The sequence below is a fragment of the Onychostoma macrolepis genome, chromosome 18 (genome assembly GCF_012432095.1).
Source record: "Onychostoma macrolepis isolate SWU-2019 chromosome 18, ASM1243209v1, whole genome shotgun sequence".
NCBI lineage: Eukaryota > Metazoa > Chordata > Actinopteri > Cypriniformes > Cyprinidae > Onychostoma > Onychostoma macrolepis.
Genome location: NC_081172.1, coordinates 12,306,897 through 12,329,100, shown reverse-complemented (window position 1 = coordinate 12,329,100; position 22,204 = coordinate 12,306,897). Strand labels below are relative to the sequence as shown.

Here is a 22,204-nt window from a genome sequence, read left to right as displayed (position 1 = left end):
ATTTGAAATTCTGAGTATAACTGGACTAAGTATAGCTACATAAAATATAATAAAAGCCCAAATTAATTATGACTTTTAATATCGCCTATCGCCTTTACACCATTTTGTGGTCATGTGTCACCTTTACAAAACCATGATGTTTTTACTCCCTTTTCTCTCCTTGTTGTGAAGTGAGTTTAGCTAGATGTGAATGAACTAGATGTCACTTTCGTTCAGAAAACCGACTCGTTTCGTAAAGGGGCGTATACGTTTACTAGTTTCAACCAATGAAATGCTAGTTCTCAGCCTACAGTCAAATACTATTGGTTCGTAGTCTTTGAATGCAGTAAAGTGGTCACGCGCTTCAGAAAGGATCATCCAGTTTAAAACACCACTAACGTTAATCATCAAACATGTATAGACGACAGAGAAATAGATTTTATTAAATTAAATTAAATTTATTATTAAACATCCAAAAGCTGCATTTGTGCATGGATTCTGACTGTCAAGGAAAGCTAATTATGGTCGTCAAAGTCGTCAGCGTATTTATTTTAGTGAACTGCGCACACAGACAACATCATACTGTGTGTTTATTTTTCGGGTGGGAGTTGGTTGATCGCAATAACCCTTTTGCACCACGTGAGCGGAAGTATGTGACATCATCAAAACAGTGTACTCCTGGGTAGCGTCTGTTACCCTGTCTGGATTACTACATTTAGGGATCGTTTGAATTGCAAGCGTTATGTTCCGTTTCATGCGTAGAGTTTGTCGCTTTGACTGACCGCCCGGTAGCGAGTGCGACGACTTTGTTTATTTCCCCGATAGTCGTATCGAAAACACTATGGTTGAGCAGTCGGATCGCGCTCCGCTGCTGGACTGGGAGGAGGTTCCCCCGGCCGAACTTGCCCCAGCGACTCCATCACCGGAGACTGAGGATTCAGTACAATCCGGTCTGTGTAGTTACCCGACCGAGGGCGGAGTACGGGCAGATATCTCACGGAACGCAAGCCCGGCGAGACCGAACAGTGTAACAGCTGTTTCAGGTGAAAGTGCACACTCTCCCAAGAAACACAGCGGCCCGGGAGGAGATGCTTCCGCCACTGATGAAGAGGGAGACTGCACCTTTCACGGACTGTCAGTCAGGGATCGGAGGATCACTGGATGGGAAGAAAAAGACCAAATTGTTGCAGTGTTTGTTGTGACTTTCGACACTAGATCTGGTGAGGTTAACTGTGTTGAAAGCGATTATCTACAAATATTTAAATTAGTAAAACGTGCTATATTTTTAACACCCTAATGATCTTGAAAAGCATCCACAAGGGTCTGAAGGGGTCTTCTGTTTTATGATTTTATTGTCATATGGCTACAAAATGGCTTCCTGTACATTATATTAGTTACACTGAGAGTTTTAAAATACTATAAATGTTTAAATGACATAAAACATTAATAATATATAAATAATATGAATATATTTAGAACAATATATTGCAAATCTAATTAATAATATTAGTAGTAGTAATAATGTTTCTTTGCGGTTTATTCTTTTAAAGAAATAATCATAATGAAAGATTATGCCGACTGCTCTTTTTTCACTTTTTATGAGACAATATTCAAACAGTTACACTGCTTATTTTTAACTGTAGGTTACACAAAACATCAATAATAACTCTTAATTCAGAAACTAATAACATGTTCATCATAGAAGTGTATAGGAGTTGACATAACACATGTAAGGAAATGAATATACTATGAAGTGAGAGTTGTATAAGTCATACAGCTGACTACTGTACTGTTTTAAAGACTTCCTCTTTTTTTCATAGGGAGTTCAGCGGAAAAAGTCATTTAGAGAGTTTTGTGTTCTTCTGCAAACACTGTTTGATTAAAACCTGGTCCAACAGCTTCACAATTGTTTACATAGGCCCACATTGTCTTTTACAGGGAACATGATAGAATGGTGCCTACCTCAAGATGTGAATCTGGAGGGAGTAGAGTTCAAGTCTATGGCAAGCGGCTCTCATCGGATCTCAAGTGACTTCATGTGGGAATCTCTTTCATAAATGCCATGCATAAATAAGAGACCGAGGGCATTTGTAACGTTTTGCTTAATTTTGTGTGTGTATAGATTAATCCAGATTAAATGTGCTTGTCTTATTTTGTAGATATTTTCGTAAAGGCTGTTACTTTGGACTAGCGTGCTTTGCCAACATGCCTGTGGAGAGTGAGCTGGAACGAGGAGCTCGGATGAAATCTGTAGGGATTTTGTCTCCTTCTTACACACTGCTATACCGTTACATGCACTTCCTGGAAAATCAAGTCCGGTAAGTGTATGCTTGCTTCACGTTGTACCTTGTTATGCCTCTTTCTCTTACTTTGCATCATTTCTATTTTAAGATGTTATGTATTAAACATAAGCTCTGAGTTGCATGCGATGTGACATGGAATTTGTTTCATTTGGACTCATTTCACTACATCTCTTCTTCAGTCAGTTATGGTTGTAATATGCAGCATGCAAAATTGTAATATAAAGTTAAAAATGTCTGTTGCTCAATGTCTGCATCTAAATAAAGAAACTTCCTGTTAAGTGCAATGCTTTTTATGACAACACCAACAGTCTGCACATGCTTTCTTGAAGGCACCAGTTGCAGTGTCCAGGTCAATACTCGCCACTGGAAGCTTTCTATGAGGATAAAAAGGCAGTGTTGCCCCCGGGAGGGAACGGTTTGGTCACAGCCTGCCCGACCAGTGCTCTTGGGCCCATAGTCAACCGCTGTATGCATCCAGAGATGAAGGTTTGAAGATATAACCCAACATTATCTGTCGCTAATAAAAGCTTCAGCTTCCATTAAACTCCTGTTGAAATTAAATATATTTTAATTATAGTAGTATTAGATAATTAGATTTTTTCCCCCATTTTTCTGATGTCTTTTTCTGGTTTCTGAAGAAATCTAGGCCAGGCCACTCAGGGAATTTCATGTTACTGATTAACCAGGGTGCAATACTTCTGCACCTCCTAGCAGCATTATACACATGGGAGAGTTTTGTGAAGAAAAAAAAAAAAAAAAAACTATTGTGAGACAAATTTCTATGTCCACAAACCACAAGATATTGTTAAAGAAGAATTCCATAGTCTTGATGAAAAATATGCTGAGGTATACTTTAACTCGGAACTAGATTTGGCTATGCTGCTTGTTAAATAAAGCCTTGTTCAGTCTTGAAGATGCACTTTCTAAATCCATGTTTATGGTTTTTCTAGTCATACATTTCATAAAATTAGTGGTAAATATAATAAAAAGTGTAATGGTATCCAGTATTAAATACACGTATGTTATAAAAAAGAGTTTTTTGAAAATGAACTTACAAGCCTGTCAGGGGGTTTAAAAAAAAAAAAAAAGACTAGATTGAATGAGCACTTATATTAATCAGCTAAACAGCTGTGATTATTGGCTGAATGATCTCTCACTATTATTATAATTTTTAAAATATGAATATATTTCATTAATAATTATTTTATTATTCAGCATTTTCTTTATGATCTAAAAGCTGCCATGTATTTCTTATACATTTTAAGAGCCTGTTTAATACATGTGATGTGTCTGTCTATCATTTAGTAAGAGTAATCAGAAGCACAAATCATGTCCCTTTTCTGTTCTCTGTCCACCTCCGATCAGATTACACACCCGGCTGGCTGCATGTCCCAGTTCATCCGCTTCTTTGGAGAGCAGATCATGGTGCTGTGGAAGTTTGCTTTGCTCAGGAAACGCATCCTCATATTCTCTCCTCCCCCTGTCGGTGTGGTCTGCTATCGGGGTGAGAGTGGAAAACCATTTACACGCACATGGCTGTCTTAATGTCTATGCATATTTTCCATAACAAATTAAAGATAGCTTGAGAATTCATTGATAGAGATCATGTACATGCTCTTGCATATTGTCATTGATTTGTGCAATTTAATTCCGTAAAATTTACGGTAAAAAACCGGCAGCTGTGGTTGCCGGAATTCTACTGTAAAATATAGGGTAGCAGCTTTTTAAGTTTTATGGTTTTAACTTAAATTTACAGTTAAATACCGTAATTTCATTAACTGATATAATGTTAATATACCAGCCTATTGAAGTACTAAAATCTGTTTTGTACCTCTGAAATACACTGATAACCACCAAATGCAGGTGGTGATGAGAGTCACATGATGAACCAAAGCCCATCACAAGCAGCTTTTAAATAATAACATATATAGAAGGTGCACAGTGTCATTCACACGAGTACTAAACACCATCATGGTGAGACTCATTAAACTGAAATATGCAATAAACATTAATTTAACAACATTAGATGTAACATACAACCCTAATAAACATAACTGATAAAAAAAACTAAGGAGAAACCTAGTTATTTCAAAGAAAAAACATCAAATTCAAACAAAATTTGAAATGCAACGCAGGGAATTATGGGAACGTCAATTTACGGGTTTTCCCTGTAAATTTTACATTCTTTTTCACTTCCAAAAGCGGTATTTCACCGTAAAATTGTCTGAAATGTATATTACAGTTTTTCACCGTATATATTAGGGGAACTTACCGTTAACCATTTAACAGTTTTTTTACCGTTAAAATCACGGTCATTTTTTACAGCATAGTCTGTAACTCTAGTAAATAAAATTTGAGTGTTTTCACGTTATAACTCATGGTTATTTTGATACTTTGTTTTTCGACTTGCATCTCTTAGTGTACTGTTGCTGCTGCCTTGCTAATGTATCCATTCCTGGGATGGGCGTCTCTGTTCCGGAGTTCCGCCCTTTCTTCTACATCAATGTTGCTGACATCTCCGCTCTTGAGACTGAGCTGTCTTACGTGGCCTGTAAGTGTCTCAGTCAAGAAAAGGACTAAAGTTGGAGGCAAAATTCATAATTCCACAGGCACAAAAAGGTTTAACTGTTGTAAACAATGGATGTTAAATAACATTTACATCTAGAATGAGTTTATCTCTTGGTAGTGAGTTTAGGAAATAAGAACCTTTACTTCCAACATAAGTAGAAGTTGGTAAATTAGTAAGAATATTACTCAGTAAGAATAAATCAGTGGAGTGATTTTTATTTGGGTTCTTAGGTACAACAGAGAAGATCTTTGAGGAAAAGAAGGAGCTGTATGATGTCTACATTGACAATCAGAATGTAAAGACACATAGAGAGAGCCTCCAGCCTCTGCTTAGACTCAACAGTGCAGACCGAGAGAAGTATCGCAAGCTCTGTGAGCAAAGGTATGCCAGCCTTTTAAAATCTCAAAAGCTTATGAGGAAAAAAAACCTGAAAACATATTGTTCCACAGGCATATGACGATGCTGATATCTTTGCAGGCAGTTGCTGCTGTACTCTCAGGAGGTGGATGGAGACTGTACATCTAATGAGGAAGACCTCTTCATTTTGTACGTGATGGAATTACATGACTCAGCACAATGATGGAAGTTTATCACATCAGCAGATTTTAATGAGACAGGAAGAGTGTTTGGAAGAACACAATTCACTTTTTGTGAAACTAGTTTAGCTTTCTTTAACCTCGATTAAGCGATAATGTTGGGAAACTGATGGAAATGCAATACTGTATTTTCATACTTTGAATTGTGAATAGTATAATAATAATAGATAATAATTGTTATTATTACAGTTCAAAAGTTTGGGGTTAGTACGTTTTTTTTTAAAGCTCTCATGTGTACCAAAGATGCATTTATTTGATATAAATACAAAAACAAACAAAAAACAGTAATAATGTGATCCTTCAGAAATCATTCTAATGTTCTAATTTGCTGCTCAGAAAACATTTATTATCAATGTTAAAAAAACAGTTGTCCTGATTAATATTTTTAATGAAACCGTGATACTTTTTTAAATGAATAGAAAGTACAAAAGAATATCATTTATTGAAATAGAAGCATTTTGTAATAATTAATTGTAAATGTCTTTACTGTCAATTTTGATTAATGTAATGCATCCTTCCTGGAAAAAAGTTGAAATTTCTTTACAAAAAACAATTACAGGCCCAAGATTTTTGAATGGTAGTGTATTTGTTGTAAATTTATTTTTTAAACAGTTTTTCTGTTTATTTATTAATCTTTTTTGTGTGTTTTTGTGCAAACCAATGAAATACTACTGTTTATGTTGCTGTGATTAATCTGTTTGGAATTTCCCTCTGTTTGTGATCCAGGTTCTTCATGGAGCAAAACAACAGAATCTTCCAGACCCTGTCTGAAGTGGCGGGGAGCGCCGATCCTACCCTGACTGCTGAACATGTGAGAGCCATGGGGCTGGATCCTCAGGGTGACCGCGGTTTTCTCGTCGACCTGCTGGAAATCTACGGCATCGACGTCATGCTGGTTATCGACAACCCCTGCTGCCCGTAAGACTCTCAGTCTCTGCCGCTCTCTCTGGAGCCCATTGTCTTTTAGGGCTACAACACACTGCCTACTGATTACCTGCTTTCTTTTCTCTCTTTCTCTGGCTTGGCTATCTCAGGAGCCATTCCTGACCCATCTGGACTGCACTGATACTGCCAACACCAAAAGGTGCAATCCGTCTGCAGGCTTTTTGTGCACTCTGCAGCCAGTAAATCCAGTGATGTCTTTCTTCTTGTCTGTCTATCTATGTGCTTAGTATCCTTCCAGCCTTCTTGGATTTCTACTCGACTTGTTTCCAAAACACGATGATCTCTGTGCCTCTCTCTACTGCTTTTTATTGTGTGGTCTTCAGTTGTGACTTTGTTCTTCTAGCCAGTGCTGTCTGGGGGAACTGATGTGAAAATAAATCTGCTTCACTTGGACACCAGAGAATTGGAAAAAACGGTCCATCGACGGGGCAACTCTCACTTCCCGGATCCACATATTTTTGCTGGTTACAACGGTTTGGTAAAGTCTGCTTTGAATGTCATATCTGTATTTCTAAAACTTTTATGGATGTTGCATATTACACAGTACTGTGATGGTGGAGATTTTCGCAATCTTTGCCACATTTTTTGAACTTAATCATGTACATGTAAACAGTCATTTCATTTTGGGAAAAAAACAGACATCCGTCACTGTTTGTGTTGTGTTACTTGTGATCTATTGTGCATGGACAAATAGACACAATCAGTTCACTACTGTAGTTTGGCACAGCGCTTATTGATGTACCTATATGGGAGTGAACAACAGCGTAGAAGGTTCTCAGTCATTATTTCCCTACCCGAATGTTATCTGATGAATGTGACTATCATTACAATGCTGTCTACGCCATTCTCTGTTCAAGCATTTGCTGTTATTACACCCACTAAACAGACTGAAAACTATTGAATTGAAGCATAAAATGTGTATTTGTTCATTCTGGACAGGCCTTTAATCACTGTCTCTCTTGGTATTGAATGTAAATTGTACATTTAATGCACAGTCTGATGCACATATGATTTAAACAGACACAGAAATGTTACATTCAGCTTTTTGAGTCCCTTAATTTGCTCTAAAGAAATGAATGTGATTCTATTCCTGTCTGTAATCAGTGATTGCTCCTGGTTATTACTTGTTAAAGACTTTGAATATGTATATACTTGGGGTTTCTTATTTAAATATATTTGGGTCGATCATTTCTGAATAACAGCAGCAAACTGGCCTCACAAGGCTGATTGATTGTGGTTTTTTGTGCATTTATTTGTTCATCCTGTGAAAACCCTAACTGGACACTTAATTATTCAAATTATTCATAAAGCTGGTGAAGTTTAGAAGAAAATTTAAATGGAAAGGTATTTACTTGATCTTTTGAGTTTACAGTTTCCGTTCATCTAATTTTCAACGTTCTAATAAAATAATGCATAATGATAATTGATTTCTTGAGAATGAGTGCAGGCACTCAGGTTTGTCACAGTTTGAAGGATGAAGTTCTTTAAATTAAATTAAATTAAATAAAATATTTAAATTAACAATAAATACTGTTAATTATAACCTAGATTTGATTAAATGTGAATTTTGTTTTTACATTTCTTATCTATCAGAGAACTTAAGAGAACTGTATTTTAAATCTTTGAAACCATCCTCTTGTAGGATGTTGGTTGGTTATTTAGTGTCCAATTGTAAATGAATGGAAATGTATATTATTGTACAGGTTGAATTGTCTGGTATTGTGTATGTGCAATATTTTTTTGTGCGTTATCTAAGTGTTACACAAGTCTTTGTCACAATAACAAGCTAAAAGAATGTTGAGTTTTACTCTACTAGTATCACAAAGCACTAGTGTAATGCCTCTGTCTTACACACTACCTATACAGTAATACAAACTAACAGCATGTGTCTGTTGTTTTAAAGCCAGTGATTCTTATTCACTGCCATTTTGAAATAAACGGTTCCTTCTTTTCTATCACATGCTTTGTTTGTGCAGTATTTGGGGGTTTTGAGAAAAACAAAACACTGGTTTACCTAAAGGAAGCTACAAGATTATCACAAATGCATGGGGAAATCTTAAAATGAGCAAAATAAAGAGATTGATAATGACTTTTATTCTTGGTCCTCATCTGGTCAGACACTTACAGTATCATGTATTGCTTTGAGTTTCTTAATCATTTCCTTGATAATATTAGTAAATCTAAGTAAACCTGAACTTTAAGCCTGTAATAAGTTAATAACCTCACCCATGCTGTTAAAAACCATCAAAATGACAATTTAACTGCTGTTTCATAAAGTCCATAGACCACAGATTGTTCAGTTGGAGTATGGTGACCTTTCTGACAACTTAAAGTTCATTTGATTCCTCTTTTTGGAGAAACTGGTATGTTTTCCTGTTTCGTCAGCAGTCCCTCAGTCTCATCTCCACACTTTAACACAACCATCATTACTGTCATCACTGAGCCTGTGCAAGCTGCTCTCTGCGCTCCGCACTGCAAAAGAACCTCAGTTTCCGTGGCAACAGTCTCACTTCCACAGACATTGCCTCATATTCCTCATTGTCAATGTCATAAAAGCCGGCACCCTCCTGTGGACAGGAGAAGAAAAGTAATAGATCATAACAGCTGCATCACAGCTTAGATCCATGGATGATTACAAAGAAATCAGTCCCCAAAACTTCTTCAAATAATATACTGACCTCTGGGAGATTGAGACTAGCAGCACTGGCCTCTATCTGCAAAGCATCGTCTATGGACTCCATCGTGTTCAATACTTTCTTAGTTCTGAATGACAAAGTATTACTCATTTATACCCCAAAACCTAGAAAGGTTCTAATGGCAAATTCAAATAAGTTCACTGAAGTTCAGCAGACAAAAAAGTGCAACTGATTCAACATGTCTCCTTTCACAAGCAGTTTTGTGAATGACACTCACCCCTCAGTAATGAACTGACCAACTGTGAGGGAGTCTGAGTCCAGAGTTATTACCATAGAATCGTCCTCACGCTGAAGATAGTAAACAACACCAATCAGGACACATTCTACTGAATTTATATTACATACATATTACTATTATGTCAGTACTCACTCTCTTGACAGGGTTCTTATTGTGTGTGCTAACTGTGAGCTCCAATGTGGAAATGTCTTTGCTCTCCCATCGCTCTGGCTCAGGCTCTTTCGGTGGCTCTACCAACAGAAAAGGTATTAAACATGAATTTTGACGTCTGTCTCAGCCACAGACGTCACACCCATTGACCATTGGCTGAACATCTGATTCATAAAGCACACAAAATGGAAAAAGTCATAATTTACCATTTACAATTGTAACAACAAGCACTTATCAGGATCAGCTAAATGCTAGATTTTCAAAAGTATGTGAAGTTCACAGCATAGACTCTTGATGACTGAAGACATTGTTCTTGAATGAATGATTTATGTTTTATAAATGATTATGTTTCGAGACTTACCTGCTTTGAGACAATATTAGAATGCTAATATCCATAAGCTATATTCTATATGATGAAATGTCTACAAACGTGATAAAACACCTTCTATAGGAGGGTTCCAGTAGTTCTTGAGTCTGCAGTAGATGCGGTAGAGGAGGTTCGGCCGGGGTGGTATTTCAGTGGGAAGGTCAGGTGGACGAGGTACAGGAGCCAGATAGGAGAGGGAGGCCTGGTGAGTCTGTGGCCACTGCTGTAAGAGAGAAGATATTGCGATCAATCCAATACTAACATATAAAGGCCTGAATATATGATGCAACTGAGCTATGTCATTGAAGTACTCCTTCCTTTAAAAACAATGCAAAGAGCAGCACTCACCTTAAGGCTACTAAACCAATGTGATGCTCTTGTTTTCAAGGGGCCAAGGTACCAATATCTTAAAGAAAAATTTCACATTAGAAATACACATTTGCATTTTGTATTTATGCTGTGAATAAAAAATTATAAGCATACTTGCTGATAGAAGAAGCGACGTCTCTGAATGCACCCCAACGTAATCCTAACAGAGCAAACACTGGCTGCTCCTTCTCACTCTAAAAACAGAAATTACACAGTCAACTCTGTGTGAAAAAAAGCTGTCGAATCTTAATGAGTTCTTTATCAAATTTACTTTTATCTGCAGAACATCCAGTGGAACCGTTTCTCCTTTCAGTATTGACAGGGTTGCAGAGGTAATGTGCCTAAAAAAAACAGAAATAGATGACATCGGATCACAACACACTCTTCTACATTTTGGCAAAACAATTCTTGAAAAGTGAAGTCATGAAACTTACTGTACTTTGTTGTCGGAAACCAGATGTAAACTCTGACTCAAAGAATTACTGGAACCCAGAGGAATGAAACCGATAGGTATTTTACTGAAGGTCTCCTGTGGTTACAGTAGTTCAAATTCAGAAAACTCTGGATTGTGCAATATAACTTAAACCAGAGAGTTTTATTACTAGTAAATAAAATACCTCATCAGCTCTGCGCAGTAGGCCAGTTATCGCCTATGTGTAAAATTTAACACATGCAAACAATTAAATATGGTCAAATTGTCAGAAATATATATTTTTTTAAATAATCCCACTTTATGAAGGTATTTTTGTACCTCCTGTAATGTCCCATCACCTCCAGCAACGATCAGCATATCTGTTTGATCCATCAATTCCATGAGCTTTTTTGCCTGGCCTTCATAATCAGTCTGTTACAGGCAATTGAGCAACAAATAGCAAATTATTTATACATTAAAGTACAAAAAAAAAAAAAAGAACCTGTACCAAAGGACCTTACAAAGGATGATACTGTACCTTCACAATTTTGACCTCCACACCAGCCAAGTGTAAAATGGGAGCTGCATTCTTCTCAAACAAACTATTAGCTTTTCTGCAGAGAAAATATAACTATGATAACACAAACAAACTCACATAGCTAAAAAAAAAAAGAATTATTTATGGCACAGTGTGTATAATCATACCCATTACAGGCAGCAGGATTTAGAATGACTATGGCTTTCTTCAGATGCTCTTGAGGTCCAATTAACTGATGACCAAATGCCTGGAAATCACATACAATATATTCAACTGTAATGAACCTTCGAGTACTGGGTATCAGGGTCATTACACTTAACTAAAACTATAACTAAAAAAAAAAAAATGTTTGTTACTTCAAATAAAATAAGCATTAACATAAACATTAACTGGAATTTATTTATTTTCTTACTTCATTTCAACTAGTTGCCAAAGCAACAGCTCTCGTTTTCGTTTAGTTTAACTTTATGTACTAAAATAACTAAACTGAAATAAAAACGGAAAAAAAACTAAAAGTAACAAATATTAAAATGGCATTCATGAGGACGTTATTTTCAAATTGCATTCCTTACCCTGGCCTCTATACATGCTTCTCGTCGCAGCACATTGTCACTGTGAAAAAAAGTATTAGAATTAATAAGTACGGCAAAAGAGTTGGTAGACAAACACACAGATAGATAGATAGATAGATAGATAGATAGATAGATAGATGCATAGAAATCAGTCAGATATGTAACAACACAAACCAATGCTTTCCATACAGCCAGTGTCCTCCATATGACAGCACACAAACAGCAAATGTGGATTTTTTCCAGTGATTTCTTAAAGTCCGAAACACTTTCACCACTCGAGCCATTATTCTGTATTACTGTATATCAACAATCTTTTTAGATATCCCAATGAAGGTACACTATTGCATGGCAAAATGCAACAAGAATTGAGTGTAATCTTCACCGTTGACATTCCATCGTTCTCTCAAAGCATGACCGGTGCAACAACAATATTCCTCCTCAAGGCGAATATACGTTCCGCATCAATTTTGTCGTAAAATGTGAATATTTTGTACTTTACCTTTGAGATAAAAGTTATTATATATATCTCAAATTATCATGTAGTCGTTCTATGTTTTAATAGTTCAAGACTATTTCTGTTCGTGACGAAATGATCGTCCCTGGATCTTCTGTACAGAGTGGGATTGAATTTAGAGACGGACCGATTCCAGTGCATGCGCTGTAATACATAAACAGACATGACAGCCATACACTTTTGTCAGTAAGCACAATTATTATTTTTTACATTATAAACATTTGAATGTTTATTATATAAGTTGTAAACAACCAGAGGAAGAGTCAAGCATATCCTTTTAGTTATCCGTCGAGCTGATTTGACAGCTATGGAGGTTGAAAACTTCGTTTCCAAGACTCTTGAACTCCTGCAAGAAGAGAGAGAAGCTGAATTAGAAGAAACACGGTAAATGATACATATATATCTCTGTTCTACACTTGTTCTTCGTTTGTATTTAGATAGCTATTCATTTCCATTACCCAAATGTATTCAACTATGAGAAACTTCTTGTTTAAATATCGTTTGTATTGTCAGAGCATGGCAGGAGAATTTATCTCCCAAGAATCTACAGCACAAAGGAGTGTACCTGCTGAAACTTCAGATCGCAAGCCAGCATACTGGCATGTATGGCAGACTCCTGGTAGTTTTTGAACCCAGGAAAAGTATAGGTCCCTCAGTTCTGCCCAGCAACACCTTTGGACCTGGTGAGACATTCTTATCTATTGAAGTACTTGATTTCATACAATACTGACCAATGAGCCATTTCACATTTCAATTCAAATATTATTTGCTATCTTTTGTATTCTGTTTATAGGTGATATTATAGGTTTGTATCAGGCAGAGGGTCAGGATCAGCCGTCTCAGTTGGGTTCCGGTGTGGTGACACGTGTTACTCAAGCATCACTGACGGTGGCTTTTGATGACATGCAAGATGGTATGAACTTGGACAGAGATGGACTTTACAATCTAATGAAGCTGGCAAATGATGTGACCTACAGGAGACTCTCAAGGTATGTGTGTTTATCAGTTCATACAGCTAGTATCATTAAAAAAAAAAAAAATAATGCAAAGGTTTATTCATTAAGTTATGTTTTTACACATGTAATTATGTGATTGAAGATGTTGTTGTATTTGTGATGTATTTCCTACTTGCAGTGCCTTGAAGTCTTTAAATGGATATGGCAGTGGTCCTGCATCTCACCTGATCAGTGTCCTCTTTGGTTACTCAGAACCGGGGATATTATCACATCAACGTAAGTGGCATGTGAAAGGGATCTAAACTACAGCATTGTACAAAACCCTAGTACAATGGGGTCTTAAGTCCGTTTTTATTTCTTTTATTGCAGATGCACTGGAATTTAGCAACACTGGGTTAGATAATTCTCAGAAAGAGGCTGTGTCCTTTGCAATATCTCAGAAAGATGTTGCAATCATACATGGACCACCAGGAACTGGCAAAACCACTACAGTTGTTGAAGTCATCCTGCAGGCATTAAAACAGGAACAAAAGGTGAGCAAGATATCAAACTCTTAATTTGGTTAATTAAGTTATAAATTATTTGATGTAGTATTGACGCAGTATTGTGGTGAACATCTAAGTAAATGTTAACAGGTCCTTTGCTGTGCTCCTTCCAATGTGGCTGTTGATAACTTGGTGGAGCGCCTGGCAAAGAGCAAGGTCAAGGTTTTAAGATTGGGTCACCCAGCCCGTCTGCTCAAGTCGATTCAGAAGCACTCGCTGGATGCGGTCCTTGCACACAGTGACAACACCAACATCATTTCTGATATTCGCAAGGACATGGACAAAGCTTTTGTAAGATTTTGTCTTATCATAACTGTTTTGAGCTGACCGTTCAAGTGGTACATTTAGGTGGAACAAAACGTGTTTCAGCCACACTTAAAATTGCTTTAGATGCAATTTCTTTCAAAGAACAATATCACAAGCACTTTTTTTCAAATAAAACTTTGCACAAAAATGTTTATTTAAATTAATATTAATAAATGTATTGTAATAACAGTATAATATACAGTATATACTATAATATATAGTATAATAGACTATTTACGTAAGATGCATATACATATCAGTTGCCTTGTTGCCTTGTTTGGGGCCTTGTTGAAATACAGGTGCTGGTCATATAATTAGAATATCATCAAAAAGTTGATTTATTTAACTAATTCCATTCAAGAAGTGAAACTTGTATATTATATTCATTCATTACACACAGACTGATATATTTCAAATGTTTATTTCTTTTAATTTTGATGATTATAACTGACAACTAAGGAAAATCCCAAATTAGAATATTGTGAAAAGGTTCAATATTGAAGACACCTGGTGCCACACTCTAATCAGCTAATTAACTCAAAACACCTGCAAAGGCCTTTAAATGGTCTCTCAGTCTAGTTCTGTAGGCTACACAATCATGGGGAAGACTGCTGACTTGATAGTTGTCCAAAAGACGACTATTGACACGTTGCACAAGGAGGGCAAGACACAAAAGGTCATTGCAAAAGAGGCTGGCTGTTCACAGAGCTCTGTGTCCAAGCACATTAATAGAGAGGCGAAGGGAAGGAAAAGATGTGGTAGAAAAAAGTGTACAAGCAATAGGGATAACCGCACCCTGGAGAGGATTGTGAAACAAAACCCATTCAAAAATGTGGGGGAGATTCACAAAGAATGGACTGCAGTTGGAGTCAGTGCTTCAAGAACCACTACGCACAGACGTATGCAAGACATGGGTTTCAGCTGTCGCATTCCTTGTGTCAAGCCACTCTTGAACAACAGACAGCGTCAGAAGCGTCTCGCCTGGGCTAAAGACAAAACGGACTGGACTGCTGCTGAGTGGTTCAAAATTATGTTCTCCGATGAAAGTAAATTTTGCATTTCCTTTGGAAATCAGGGTCCCAGAGTCTGGAGGAAGAGAGGAGAGGCACACAATCCACGTTGCTTGAGGTCCAGTGTAAAGTTTCCACAGTCAGTGATGGTTTGGGGTGCCATGTCATCTGCTGGTGTTGGTCCACTGTGTTTTCTGAGGTCCAAGGTCAACGCAGCCATATACCAGGAAGTTTTAGAGCACTTCCTGCTGCTGACCAACTTTATGGAGATGCAGATTTCATTTTCGAACAGGACTTGGAACCTGCACACAGTGCCAAAGTAACCAGTATCTGGTTTAAGGACCATGGTATCCCTGTTCTTAATTGGCCAGCAAACTCGCCTGACCTTAACCCCATAGAAAATCTATGGGGTATTGTGAAGAGGAAGATGCGATATGCCAGACCCAACAATGCAGAAGAGCTGAAGGCCACTATCAGAGCAACCTGGGCTCTCATAACACCTGAGCAGTGCCACAGACTGATCGACTCCATGCCACGCCGCATTGCTGCAGTAATTCAGGCAAAAGGAGCCCCAACTAAGTATTGAGTGCTGTACATGCTCATACTTTTCAGTTGGCCAAGATTTCTAAAAATCCTTTCTTTGTATTGGTCTTAAGTAATATTCTAATTTTCTGAGATACTGAATTTGGGATTTTCCTTAGTTGTCAGTTATAATCATCAAAATTAAAAGAAATAAACATTTGAAATATATCAGTCTGTGTGTAATGAATGAATATAATATACAAGTTTCACTTTTTGAATGGAATTAGTTAAATAAATCAACTTTTTGATGATATTCTAATTATATGACCAGCACCTGTAGAGTCAAAATGTAAAAAATAAATAAACAAATGCATTGACAGAATGAAATGAAGAAGGCTCGAGACAAAGGCCAACGGAGCAATCTGAGACGGGAAATCAAGGAACTGCGGCGAGAGCTAAGGACCAGGGAGGAAACGGCTATCACTCAGATCCTGAAAAGAGCCGATGTTATTCTAGCAACTAACACTGGTAAGTAAACCTTTCTTAGCAGTCATCAATTTTATTATGCGATATGTTTGTTTGTTTGTTTATGCCTGATTTAAACGCAGATATGATTGATTTGTGTAATATAGGAGCCTCTGATGATGGTCCTCTCAAACATCTTCCTAATGATCATTTTGACCTGGTGGTGATAGATGAGTGTGCTCAGGCTCTAGAGAGCAGCTGTTGGATCGCTCTGCTCAAAGCACGCAAGTGCTTACTAGCTGGGGATTACAAACAGCTGCCACCAACGATCAAATCACAGAGGTATGAAGGAAAAGGAATATATCTTACGGTTGTGAATTATTTGGTTTATGGTATCTATTCTTGATGAGCGTTTAACGTTTTCTTTTCATGATATAACTATTAATATACAGGTGCTGGTCATATAATTAGAATATCATCAAAAAGTTGATTTATTTCACTAATTCCATTCAAAAAGTGAAACTTGTATATTATATTCATTCATTACACACAGACTGATATATTTCAAATGTTTATTTCTTTTAATTTTAATGATTAGAGCTTACAGCTCATGAAAATCAAAAATCAGTATCTCAAAATATTAGAATATTTACATTTGAGTTTCAATAAATGACCATCCATACAGTACAAATTCCGGGTATCTCTTGTTCTTTGAATCCACATTAATGGAGAAGACTGCTGACTTGACAATGATCCAGAAGACGAACATTGACGCCCCCCACAAAGAGAGTAAGTCACAGAGGGTCATTACTGAAAGGCGTGGCTGTTTACAGAGTGCTGTATCAAAGCATATTAAATGCAAAGTTGACTGGAAGGAATAATTTGGGTAGGAAAAGGTGCACAAGCAACAGGGATGACTGTAAGCTTGAGAATACTGTCAAGCAAAGCTGATTCAAACACTTGTGAGAGCTTCACAAGGAGTGAACTGAAGCTGGAGTCAGTGCATCAAGAGTCACCATGCTCAGACGTCTTCAGGAAAAGGGCTACCAAGCCACTTCTGAACCAGAGACAACGTCAGAAGCGTCTTACCTGGGCTGTGGAGAAAAAGAACGACGAAGTGGTCCAAAGTCCTCTTTTCAGATGAAAGTAATTTTTGCATTTCATTTGGAAATCAAGGTCCTAGAGTCTGGAGGAAGAGTGGAGAGGCACAGAATACAAGTTGCTTGAAGTCCAGTGTGAAGTTTCCACAGTCAGTGATGGTTTGGGGTGCCATGTCATCTGCTGGTGTTGGTCCACTGTGTTTTCTGATGTCCACAGTCAACGCAGCCATCTACCAGGAAATTTTAGAGCACTTCATGCTTCCTTCTGCTGACAAGCTTTATGGAGATGCTGATTTCATTTTCCAGCAGGACTTGGCACCTGCACACAGTGCCAAAGCAACCAGTATCTGGTTTAAGGACCATGGTATCCCTGTTCTTAATTGGCCAGCAAACTCGCCTGACCTTAACCCCATAGAAAATCTATGGGGTATTGTGAAGAGGAAGATGCGATATGCCAGACCCAACAATGCAGAAGAGCTGAAGGCCACTATCAGAGCAACCTGGGCTCTCATAACACCTGAGCAGTGCCACAGACTGATCGACTCCATGCCACGCCGCATTGCTGCAGTAATTCAGGCAAAAGGAGCCCCAACTAAGTATTGAGTGCTGTACATGCTCATACTTTTCATGTTCATACTTTTCAGTTGGCCAAGATTTCTAAAAATCCTTTCTTTGTATTGGTCTTAATTAATATTCTAATTTTCTGAGATACTGAATTTGGGATTTTCCTTAGTTGTCAGTTATAATCATCAAAATTAAAAGAAATAAACATTTGAAATATATCAGTCTGTGTGTAATGAATGAATATAATATACAAGTTTCACTTTTTAAATGGAAATAGTGAAATAAATCAACTTTTTGATGATATTCTAATTATATGACCAGCACCTGTACATTATATTTTTGGTCAGTATTTTGGATTAATAATATATATTTTTTTTTATTACACGAATTGCATGAATGTTTTGTTGAAATGTACTCTCATAATAATAATAAAATGTTATCTATGTAATAATTGTTCTTTATATCTTTCACAGTGCTGCATCTAAAGGCCTGTCGGTCAGCTTAATGGAGAGGCTGATAAAGAAATACGGAGACTCAGTGGTTCGAATGTTGACCACTCAGTACCGTATGAATAGTGCCATCATGCAGTGGGCTTCAGAGCAGATGTATGAGGGCAAACTAATCGCTCACACTTCAGTGGAGAAACACTTGCTTAGGTATGTAATTTAAAATATCTTAAACGTTTCTGAAAAAAAAAAAATTAATTAATTTTGCAATGTTGGCCAAGAATATTGTTTGAGGGGGATTCTATAAGGTTTTTTCAACTGATTGTTTTTTTTACAGTACCAGTCCAAAGTTTTGGGGTGAATAGCTATTATTCAGCAAGAATTGGATCAAAATGTATCAAAAGTAACAGTAGCAATATTTATAATGTTACAAAAAAATTACATCTTTATTCAAAGGATTTTTTACTTTCTATTCACCAAAGAGACTTGAAAAAATGTAAAAAATGTTTCTTGAGCAGCAAATCGGCATATTAGAAGGATCATGTGACACTGAAGATTGGAGTAATGGTTGCCATCACAGGAATAAATATATTAAAATGGAAATATTTCACAATATATACTATTTTTTTGAGCAAATAGATGCATCCTTGGTTAGCATAAGAGACTTCTTTCAAACCCTTACTTTCCCCAAACTTTTGAATGGTAGTGTATATTTTAAGTCTGCTAGCAACCTTTATATATAGAGAAAGATCAATTTGAAGATAACTGATTGCATCTTGAACAGAGACCTGGCTGATGTTGCTGATGTTGAGGAAACCAGAATTCCTCTTCTGCTCATTGACACCTCAAGCTGTGGCCTGAATGAAATGGAGGACACAGATGAACAGTCCAAAGGAAATCAAGGTTGATATCAGCTCCAAACCCAATATTAGTATTTAATTAAGCTATGAAATGCCTTCTGAATGTTTTTATTCTCTAATGCTCCACAGGAGAGGTAGATATTGTGGCTCTTCATATAAAGGCTCTTACTGAGGCTGGAGTTCAAGTCAAAGACATTGCGATTATTGCACCCTATAATCTCCAGGTGAGGTACTTTTCAAAGAACTGATGTGTAAAAGAGCACATGTTTTATATATGCCTGGCTAAGCAATGACTTAACTGCTGTTTCAGGATGAATAGCAGTCATGCAATAAAAAAAATGTGATTTTGTCTGTTTAAGGTGGATCTTTTGAGACAGAAACTGTCTCATAAATATGCAGAGCTGGAGATCAAGTCTGTTGATGGCTTCCAGGGCAGAGAGAAGGAGGCAGTGGTGTTGTCATTAGTCAGGTCCAACAGGAAGGGTACGCCAGAGTTTGTGCTTTTAGTAAATTCAGTTTGGCTGACTTAATTATACATCTTTGTCATCATTTATTCACCCTCATGTTATTCCAAACCTGTATGTGAACTTACGGAATTATCTCACATATACTCCAAAGGTGAGGTTGGATTTCTTGCTGAAGACAGAAGGATCAATGTGGCTGTGACTCGTGCCAGACGCCAGCTTGTGGTAGTGTGTGATTCTCAGACTGTTCGAAACCATGACTTCCTCAAATCCCTAGTGGACTATATGTCTGAACATGGAGAGGTTCGTACTGCCTTTGAGTACCTGGAAGACTGTGTGGCGCAGAATTACATCCGTGACGAAAAGGACAAACAGATCAACAGCAAAGACGCTGCGTCTACAAAACACAAGCCCAAGAACCAAGGCAAAAAAACAGAACAAGAACAGACAAAAAGTGCAAACAACAAAAGTAGAGGAGTGAATCAGTCCAATGTTCATCTTGACCAGCGTAAAAACACCAATTCACACCATCCTAAACCCAAAGATGTTGATCAGACACAAAATAAGAAAAAAGAGATAAAGGACCAACTTCTGAACTTTCTGAAAGACCCAAACAAGACAGAGCTACAGTTTCCTTCCACGCTAAATTCTCATGAGCGTATGCTGGTCCATGAGCTCTCTGAAGAAATGGGTTTAAGGCATGAAAGCCAGGGAGAAGGGAAAACCCGTCACATTACTGTGTTCCGGCCCCCATCAGAACCGGAAAAGTCAGTGGAGCCCGAACAACCAGACGTGACTGCATGTACAGCAGCGAGGCTACAAGATGAGTTACAGAAAGGACCCTCAAAGCCAGCTGTTGATCTGAAAAGCCTGCATTTGGAGCGAATGCGCCGGGAGCAGGAGAAACGAGAGGAGAAAAAGCAGGAAAAACAACAGTGTGTGAGACGGGAACCGGATCTCAATGCAAGTAAAAGCCAGTCTGTTAAGAAACCCAAAGGAACTTCTAAAGGTTTGTGTTTTATATCCCAATTTCTGAATTGTTTCAATACTTTCATTTTGTTACACATCATAGTCAATATGTGTTTCTTTCATAGGAAACACTAAGATAAAAGCAGGAGCCACAGATATAGCTGCAGGTGCCATGCCAGATGACGATTTTGATGCTCTCATCAATGCTGTGGTTAAAGCCGACAGCGTTTGTGGTTTTGTGAAGTGCAAAGCCAGTGTCCTGACACTAGGGCAGCTCTGCCTCTACTGTAACAGACAATACTGTCTGAGTCACCATATACCTGAGGTAACTTGCTTTTTATTTGATATTACAGGGGTCATATCATGAAGAACCAAATTTTGCTTTATTTTTTTAAATAAGTGTTCATTATAATATGAAAGCAGACTGTTGCTTTCAGAAACATGACTTTACCGTCATGATGTAATACAGAGCAAGCTGGTTAGATGCTATTATTCATAAACACCAAACACTCAGTGTTAGAAACAAGTTTTTACCAATGTTCCTGACCATTTCAAGTGAAAAGGGTGTTGACATCAGAGTTTTAAAGGCATGCTAACAAAAAATGTCAAGAGTGAGAGTTGAAAATAGTCATTCAAATATATTATTAAATAAAAAAAAAAGTATGATATGACCTTTAAAACATTTAAACTAAAGATATTTTGATGCAAGATGAGTTTGAAATAAAGTATTGTCTTTTTTTAGGTACACGGATGTGGAGACAAGGCAAAAGCTCAAGCTAGAATGAGGATAAGTAAAGAAGGAGTGCTTTATGCAGGAAGTGGACAGAAGGACAAATCAATGGATCCAAATAAAAAAGCTTATCTGCAGAGAAAACTAGACTCTAAACTCAAAGATTTGGCATCTCAAAGAAAAACTAAAGCCAAAGACAAAGAGAACTGACATTGTAGGAGACACTAGATCAATCTGATGTTGTTTAATTCAAATGTGATGGTTATTTACTTGAGAAATATGTATAGAAAGATTTCTGTGCTTTAAGTGTGGGCTTCACAAACATTTTGGTTATTATGAGGCGAATAAGTTCCTGAATAAGGCTAAAAACAGCTGCTATTTATTACAGATCCACACTGGCATGGTTAAATGGCAAACAAATCACAAAGACCAGCCATATACTCCCGACGGGCACTGTGACTGAAAAGTAGGTTTCTGAATGACTCTGGTTGTGCTTAAAATACCCACCCTAATGCTAGTCTGAAATCCCTGTACAAGATTTATGTTTTGCAGAATTATTGTTGGGAGCTTAAGTAGTTGCTCCATTGTGTCTCTCAGTGATTGATGCATTGATTATTATGTCATATGTAAATCTCCCTGTTGTCTCATAAAGCTCTGTTGAGCACAGGCAGAGCAGAGCTTTGGCCTGGGTCCATTTAATGCTGGATCTCATATATTTAGTCTACATACAGCATGTGCTCATGTAGCTTGGTATATCTGTCCACAAGAGGACATAAGAGACTCAGTTGGCATTGTGAGCTCCATGGATGCAGTTAGTGGAGGATTTGCACGGTGAACACATTAGGAGTACTTCAGGTGACAGTGTTTCTAATCAAGTCATATGACAAAAAAATTATGTGTAACAACTTTTGACAGTTTGTTCTTGCAGAATGTCTCACTGAATACTAAATTAAAAACATAAATGTTCTTTTTGTGTTGATGGGTTGTGGTCTGGTTTGATCGGCTTGTACAGTGCAAAT

General features: G+C 37.4%; 3 protein-coding genes across 7 annotated transcripts; 2 read left to right on the top strand and 1 right to left on the bottom strand.

Annotated features, from left to right (window-relative positions):
- The first annotated feature begins 519 nt into the window (after nt 1-519).
- On the top strand, nt 520-7,543 carry dennd11 (DENN domain containing 11). Of its 5 annotated transcripts, XM_058751194.1 has the most exons (11): nt 524-1,199; nt 1,918-2,017; nt 2,139-2,297; nt 2,612-2,768; nt 3,648-3,786; nt 4,702-4,833; nt 5,082-5,232; nt 5,329-5,397; nt 6,174-6,365; nt 6,482-6,531; nt 6,736-7,543. In XM_058751194.1, the coding sequence occupies exons 1-10, from the start codon at nt 821-823 to the stop codon at nt 6,492-6,494; spliced, it is 1,491 nt and encodes a 496-aa protein (XP_058607177.1). In that variant the 5' UTR covers nt 524-820; the 3' UTR covers nt 6,495-6,531; nt 6,736-7,543. The 5 variants fall into 5 exon arrangements, with proteins under 5 accessions (XP_058607174.1, XP_058607178.1, XP_058607173.1 ...); XM_058751191.1 differs by lacking the exon at nt 6,482-6,531 and having other exon boundaries at nt 520-1,199; nt 6,740-7,543; XM_058751190.1 differs by lacking the exon at nt 6,482-6,531 and having other exon boundaries at nt 523-1,199.
- Nucleotides 7,544-8,463: 920 nt separating this feature from the next.
- agk (acylglycerol kinase) lies at nt 8,464-12,159 on the bottom strand. Its single transcript, XM_058751196.1, has 15 exons — nt 11,909-12,159; nt 11,735-11,774; nt 11,330-11,409; nt 11,163-11,238; nt 10,964-11,056; nt 10,830-10,862; nt 10,647-10,741; nt 10,484-10,553; nt 10,327-10,406; nt 10,192-10,249; nt 9,919-10,066; nt 9,459-9,556; nt 9,306-9,376; nt 9,071-9,155; nt 8,464-8,959 (listed from the first exon to the last, which is right to left on the bottom strand). Exons 1-15 carry the CDS (start codon nt 12,016-12,018, stop codon nt 8,828-8,830), a joined length of 1,269 nt encoding a protein of 422 aa, XP_058607179.1. The 5' UTR covers nt 12,019-12,159; the 3' UTR covers nt 8,464-8,827.
- Nucleotides 12,160-12,252: 93 nt separating this feature from the next.
- Nucleotides 12,253-22,162, top strand: ighmbp2 (immunoglobulin mu DNA binding protein 2). The gene is made up of 16 exons (XM_058751189.1): nt 12,253-12,430; nt 12,530-12,632; nt 12,762-12,931; nt 13,042-13,237; nt 13,383-13,480; nt 13,574-13,737; nt 13,840-14,040; nt 15,968-16,115; nt 16,220-16,394; nt 18,190-18,372; nt 18,947-19,065; nt 19,152-19,246; nt 19,382-19,505; nt 19,641-20,495; nt 20,581-20,780; nt 21,198-22,162. The coding sequence occupies exons 1-16, from the start codon at nt 12,412-12,414 to the stop codon at nt 21,393-21,395; spliced, it is 3,048 nt and encodes a 1,015-aa protein (XP_058607172.1). The 5' UTR covers nt 12,253-12,411; the 3' UTR covers nt 21,396-22,162.
- Nucleotides 22,163-22,204: the final 42 nt, after the last annotated feature.

Coding starts and splice junctions, on each gene's coding strand:
- agk (XM_058751196.1), bottom strand. CDS start 12,018: ATGGCTCGAGTGGTGAAAGTGTTTCGGACTTTAAGAAATCACTGGAAA. Junction 10,554..10,646: donor GTTTCCGACAACAAAGTACA/GTAAGTTTCATG, acceptor TGTTTTTTTTAG/GCACATTACCTCTGCAACCC. Junction 10,067..10,191: donor ATTGGTTTAGTAGCCTTAAG/GTGAGTGCTGCT, acceptor TCTCTCTTACAG/CAGTGGCCACAGACTCACCA.
- ighmbp2 (XM_058751189.1), top strand. Junction 12,633..12,761: donor GCTGAATTAGAAGAAACACG/GTAAATGATACA, acceptor TTGTATTGTCAG/AGCATGGCAGGAGAATTTAT. Junction 19,247..19,381: donor TTGCACCCTATAATCTCCAG/GTGAGGTACTTT, acceptor TGTCTGTTTAAG/GTGGATCTTTTGAGACAGAA.
- dennd11 (XM_058751190.1), top strand. CDS start 821: ATGGTTGAGCAGTCGGATCGCGCTCCGCTGCTGGACTGGGAGGAGGTT. Junction 2,298..2,611: donor TTCCTGGAAAATCAAGTCCG/GTAAGTGTATGC, acceptor GCTTTCTTGAAG/GCACCAGTTGCAGTGTCCAG. Junction 5,398..6,173: donor GAGGAAGACCTCTTCATTTT/GTACGTGATGGA, acceptor TTTGTGATCCAG/GTTCTTCATGGAGCAAAACA.